The following is a 6157-nucleotide window of genomic DNA, read 5'->3' as shown; positions in this document are numbered from 1 at the left end:
ATGTTATGCCGATGCTTTTCTGTAGGAGTTGCAGTTTTTTTAAAAAAAAAACTTCAGCCGGAATAGGATGTTATATCGAAACATTGAATTAGCAGTGGATCGTGTTTAGAAAGTTGGGTTCGTTGTAGGGATCAGCGGGGGTTGGGTTGGTTGCAGGATCAATTAGCAGCCTACCACTGAGCCTAAATTTAGAGAGTCTGTTGGTTACCCACACTTCAGGAAGTTCTATATTTTATAAAGTCATCTCCAAAACTCTAAAATTAGCTAGGAATTATAGCTACGCTGTTGGAGTTGCTCTAAATAGGTCGCTATTGGACATGTTTTTTCCCTAGTTTTCCTAAAATAAGATTGGAAGAGTTTGAGAGCTACCGAAGATACTCTTGGAGAAGAGGAAGATGACACAAAGAGGGAGCATGCCTATTGTTCTATGTCGTTAAAATTAAAAATTAAATCGACCAGACCCTATCTTTCCTACCGATGTGCATAGGTCCTGCGCCGAGCTTTGCTCCCAGCTCTAGCAGATGCCGGCGAGAAAGCAATCTGTTCCCTATTTAGCCACGATCTCCTATATCTTTCAATTTGCAGCATCTTTGAATTGAATAAATAATACCATGATCTGTGGATTGATTCATGCGTGCAAGAGGATCGTACCCGAGATATCATACAATTACTACAAACAATGAATCCTTATTATAGGAGATACCTCCACTGGTGGAGCATTCGTTTGACGGTTTGATAGTGACAACATACAGCTGCGACCTGAACAACGGTATAAGCTAAAGCTCTATTTAAGTGTCAAAACACCGGAGCAAAAATTCAATTCAAGACAATGTTCCGAATAACTCAGTTTACTAGCAGGTAAATGCTGTTTAACAAGACAGAAGAACAAATGCAGTAAGATCCCCCTACTGCAGGGGCTTCTTTACTGCTCACCCGGTGTAGTCTTGATGATATCAGAATCACCTGCAACCACACCATAACAAGAATTATAAACCTTGCGGAATGCATGCAACAGACTAGGTGTATGCTCTGAAAAATGACAGTGTTCAAGTTACCAGGATCAATAATGCTGAGGCAGCAGACCCGAAAGTATTTACCACAGGCAGTTCCAAGGTCGACATTGTCTAGAAAACCAAACAACAAATCATGACTACATTCAGAACAGTGTCATAGACAAAGTGAAATCCACAATCCTATATCAAATCACTATATAGGAAGTGACATGCACATCTTTGGTTACTCTGATTCCTTAAGCAAAGACTGGTAACAATAACAGGAAATGTGAATTGAGTTCGCTTCTCGGCAATTCACTAGACGCTAGACAATTACATTAAACGTTACCCAGGATCTAACCGATACAATATCAACGCTAGACAATTACATTAAACGTTACCCAGGATCTAACCGATACAATATCATGCAGATCACAATCAACAGAGGACTAGATCATAGCAATAATAATAAATGAACTATCATGCAGCAAAACGAATCAGTGATGCAAACTTACTTCCATGGAAGTGGTGGACAGTGACCTTGGCCAGCATAGCATAGTACTCAATTTCAGACTTACGAAGGGGCGGGCAGTTGTTAGCGATGATCACTAGCTTCGCTGTAAATCAATAGAAATACGATATATTACAGGCATGTTGCAACAGATTGACAATTAATAAGTAGAAAAACAGGAAATAGGCAAACTGCATTGTGATGATTTCTGTCGAAAAAAGAAAGTAATCTCCTCACACTTCAAAATTTCAGAAAGAAGCAGGAATGCCAAAGGAATTATACAACACAGAAGAGCTGGGTAAAGTGACACCACCTAGAAGATCAGTTAGGAAAAATAATAGAAAATAGTACATTAAAGACATTTATTCTATATTGAAGAAAATTAAAGCTAAACTGCAAGAATTATATAAGTTAGAAGAGGTGTCCCCATTTTATGCTAATCACCTGTGATGTCATGCACAGGTAATGTATGTAAGCATGGCATGGAAAGAATAGTTATGGCGTTGACTCATACACAATGGCTATCTCAGTCAATCCATTGGTAATCAGTTTTCAACGCTAGACTTGAAGAGCAATCACACCTTTGAAAAAACTACTAAGAATGCATCATTATTTCAAAGGAAATGAGCAGTGAACATCCAACATTAGCTACAAGCTAAGAGATTACATCACAGTATTACTGCAGAATTCCAAATAATAGAAAACGAATCTAAACAAAATACTCGGAGGATCAGAGTTTTGGCTTGACTTTCTCAAATGAGAAATTATAGCGCTCAGTATGTTCATTGTCGATCATCTGGGGAAAGGGTCATCATATCCTCTAAACATGCAATACAATTATGAAATTAAGACAACCAAACAAATAACCAATCTTGAGGACAAAATAAAACAGACTATTTTTGGTTCACTGTCAGTCAGACAGAAAAAATATAGGGGCATTTGTGACTGCTCTTGCAATTGTGATTTTACCCCTTCCTTTCGAAAACAAAGGGTTGTCATACCCATGCACCGTTACATGTAGTTAACAGTGTTAAATCTGATACAAAAAGTAAAAAATAGTCATGCAATTTATTGTGAATTTACCCCTTGTTATATTATATAATTGGGATTTTACCCCTGTTGGGGTTGAGCCCATACAGAATAGAAAGGAGGGAGGTTCAGACCTTTCAACCTTTTCTTTGCACATTTTTTTATTGTTTAATCACTAATTTTGATTTTTCACTAACGTCGTTGATAGGGGCAAATGGTAGCTTCATTTTCAAAAAATGGAGGGGTAAAATAACAAAGTTGAAAAATGGATGAACTGTGGAGAATCAGAGTTCTGGCTTGATTCTCCAAAGAGAATTATAGAGAACAGAATGTTCACTTGCGATCAACTGGGGAAAGAATCATCATACCCCACATACATAATATTTAATTATATAGAGAAAATACAACTTTCAGAGGAAGTGTCCGAAAATACGTTGTCCAGAGAATAATTTGGTGGGCATCCATGTAACCATGAGGTTGTCATGGCTGAGACCATGAATTTAATACCCTATTCTCCTTCTCTCAAAAACGTATTCCCATATTGACATGTAAAAAGGTTCACTTAAGTTGAAATGGGAACATACGAGTGTTTGTGTAATGGGCAATGGCAAGTCAAAATCAACAACATGGAAGCTAATTGACAGAACATCAATACAAGGTGGTCAATGACCATGATATGCAAAATGCGTCTTGCCAAAGAATTAAACTGCGACTTACCAAATGTGCATGAATTCACATGCTTCGAAAGGCCCTACCGCAAACATTATTGCTTGAAAGAAATGACTTACACTTAGAGTTCCTGAGAGTCCTGAGGACGGTCTTGTAGCCGAGAGTGTACTTGCCACTCTTCATAACAAGCTGCAGCTTGTTATTGATGTTGTCCGTGGATTTCTTCTGCACAAACACAACCACCACACCAACAACGCAGTGTTAGAGCCTAGAACCGAAGCCCAGATACGTGGCCCAGCGCAATGCAGCAGAATCTCATTTTCCGTGAGAAAAAAAGGAGACAGATAGACGAAAGTGTGGGAAAACGTAAACTCCACAGGGAGAGAGCGTGGAGTTAGGGGTCGTTACCGTCTTCTTTGTGGCCACCATGGTCGCGCCCCTTGGAGTGATAGCGGCGAAGCCTGCTAGGGTTTTTCGCGGAGGCGGCGGCGGCGGCGGCCCGGGAGTGACTGCGTGGTGGAAGGGTTGGGAGCGTTAGGATTTGCCGGTTATATAGAGATTTGGGAGCCGCTATGGGCTTTACAAAATGGGCTACTGTGGGCTTTATAAAACGGGCTTATATTACTGGAATTTTTTTATCGGGCTGCAGAATATGGCCTCATAGGGCTCTTGGATGAAAAAAGTCAGTAGGGATAATGGACAGCCGGCGTGGATTCACATCACGTGTCGGGGGATAGCCCGCGAGAAAAAATATACCTCGGCTATATCTATTGTCCAGTATAAAATTACTCCATATTCATGTTCACCATGTCTTCATACTCATGCTCACCATGGGTAGCAGATATTTATACCCACCAAAATTCTAATAGATATAATCATTTTAATCATAAAAGTAGGTATCAAATACAAAATAATAAAGCACATATGTCATCAATAATGAAAAATATTAAAATAGCATATCATCTTTGTGTCCAACATTGACAAAATCATCGAGCTCAACATAATTTTATCAAAGTTCAACAACATTCAACATTAAATGGCACTATCATGCAATCAGATCACACAAAATATATCACTCATAGACCGGAAGAGAGTTCTCAACGATAACATACAACATCGCCGGGATATCCGACAAGTAAATTTATTATGCGCGTTCCGGGCTCTCGAGAGTATACACAGAGGGCGTAACATTTATATTAGTTCGAGCAGAACGCCTATACTTTCAATTGTTGGTGGCTTGTGCTACTAACATCATTGATAATCAAACTCGTAGTAGGGGTTACAAGCAGTCGGAAGAGGGAGGAGAGACTCTCAGATCTCTTATCGGGGTGTAAGTAGACCTTAGAAGCTACAAGGTGGAGTCCTAGCTAAGTCTAAACTTGGCGGGGCTTCGACCTCCTCCTTTTTGTCCTTGTGGGTTGGCATCCGGTCGTCTCCAAGTCCCTCGATCCGTCGTTCTCTTCCTCGATCCCCTTGCGCTGAGGCGACCCTGTCCCTTTTATAGGTTGGGAGAGGGATCGTCCAATGGTGGCTTCTCTTGGAAGGAGTCGTAAGGCAGAGGCAAAACCAACGTTTTACCCCCAGGAGAGGCCGCGTGTACTCGCGGGGCCTGAGGCTACCTGGTTGTCATGTATTTATCCCGGTTGATGACATGGGGCGGCGATGGTCCCAAGCGCCATCATTCTGGCTACGCCGACCCCTAGCTTCTGTAGCCCGAGGCTCGGCGCAAACCCGTCGTGTAGTGCCTTGTGAGAGGTCTGCGCACTCAGGCCTAGTTCGATAGGTCATAAGTGCATCGCATGCCGATGGGCGCGTGGGTCATTAATGTGCCACAGTCTGGAGGCTCGTAGGTCATGAGTGCAATGCGGCCCGAGGGATCCATAGGTCATGAGATGGGAAGCAGACTAGCGCCCACGTTGTGGTTCGATGCCAGACATGGTTAATGCAGCTAGTAATTTATGGCGGGTTGGTTGGGGCCTGGCGCGGGATCCACTTGAGTACGTGGTTCCCTTTCGACACGCCCGACCTCCCTTGTCAGGCCTGCCACACCCGACCCCGGGCTCGGTGTCGCGAGGTTCGACCAGGGGCGGTGTAACACCCTGAATTTGGGGTATAAAATTTCTTCTCTAATATCTACCAAATTCATGTGTTACTCCTTTCTCACCTCTATAGATTTCATATCTCTTCTTTTAATAGAGTTTTGGGTATTTATTTGAGAGTTGTATTATTTTCTTTAGAATATCAAAACCTAGGGGAGACATGAAATGTTGCATCATGTTGAGCTTAAACTTTGTTTTTGGTTGATGCACATGTTTGAAATATTTGAATTTGAATTTGTGGTTTGATTTGATTTGATTTCAATAGAGTAAATAAAAAGAAAAGGAATAGAAAATTTAGAATAAAAGAAAACCAGAGATCAGCCCTGTAACACCCTGAATTTGGGGTATAAAATTTCTTCTCTAAATGCCTACCAAATTCAGGTGTTACCCTTTATCTCTCTCCCTAGTCTCTCTCTCCCTCTTTCTTTTAATTAGAGTTAAGTTAATTAGGTGAAGGATTTATTAGTTATTTTGCCAAAACTAAGTGAGTCATGACTTGTTGCACCATGTTGAGCCTAAATTATTCTTTGATTTGATGAACATGTTTGAATTATTTGAATTTGGGTTTGGGTTTGAAATTGAATTGAGTTCACTAGAGAAAATAAAAAGAAAAACAATTACAAATTCAGAGAAAAGAGAACCAAATTCGGCCTAGTTCAGCCCAGCGGAGCCGCGCGCGCACCCGCGCCACCTAACAGGTGGGCTCCACCTATCATCGGCAGTTCTCGTGCTCGCGCGCTCTATCCTCAACCCTCTGCCATTTGGGCCCCGTCTGTCGGTGCCTCTGCCCGTTGTCGCTGAAAAGGAAATAGGGTCAAACCTTTTCCTAAATAATTTTGGTGGTTGAATTGCTCAAC

General features: G+C 41.4%; 1 protein-coding gene and 2 non-coding genes across 3 annotated transcripts; all 3 read right to left on the bottom strand.

Moving 5' to 3' along the window:
• Positions 1–667: 667 nt before the first annotated feature.
• Positions 668–3711, bottom strand: LOC541668 (60S ribosomal protein L30). The gene is made up of 5 exons (NM_001111421.1): positions 3610–3711; positions 3321–3426; positions 1508–1609; positions 1056–1124; positions 668–963 (listed from the first exon to the last, which is right to left on the bottom strand). Exons 1-5 carry the CDS (start codon positions 3628–3630, stop codon positions 923–925), a joined length of 339 nt encoding a protein of 112 aa, NP_001104891.1. The 5' UTR covers positions 3631–3711; the 3' UTR covers positions 668–922.
• LOC111590097 (small nucleolar RNA Z103) lies at positions 2229–2324 on the bottom strand. The gene has a single exon (XR_004852369.1). It is a non-coding gene; the product is annotated as a small nucleolar RNA Z103 (small nucleolar RNA).
• LOC111590098 (small nucleolar RNA Z103) lies at positions 2812–2904 on the bottom strand. The gene has a single exon (XR_004852370.1). It is a non-coding gene; the product is annotated as a small nucleolar RNA Z103 (small nucleolar RNA).
• Positions 3712–6157: the final 2446 nt, after the last annotated feature.

Source organism: Zea mays, chromosome 8 (genome assembly GCF_902167145.1).
Source record: "Zea mays cultivar B73 chromosome 8, Zm-B73-REFERENCE-NAM-5.0, whole genome shotgun sequence".
Classification (NCBI taxonomy): domain Eukaryota; kingdom Viridiplantae; phylum Streptophyta; class Magnoliopsida; order Poales; family Poaceae; genus Zea; species Zea mays.
This window is presented reverse-complemented; position numbering and strand designations above follow the sequence as displayed.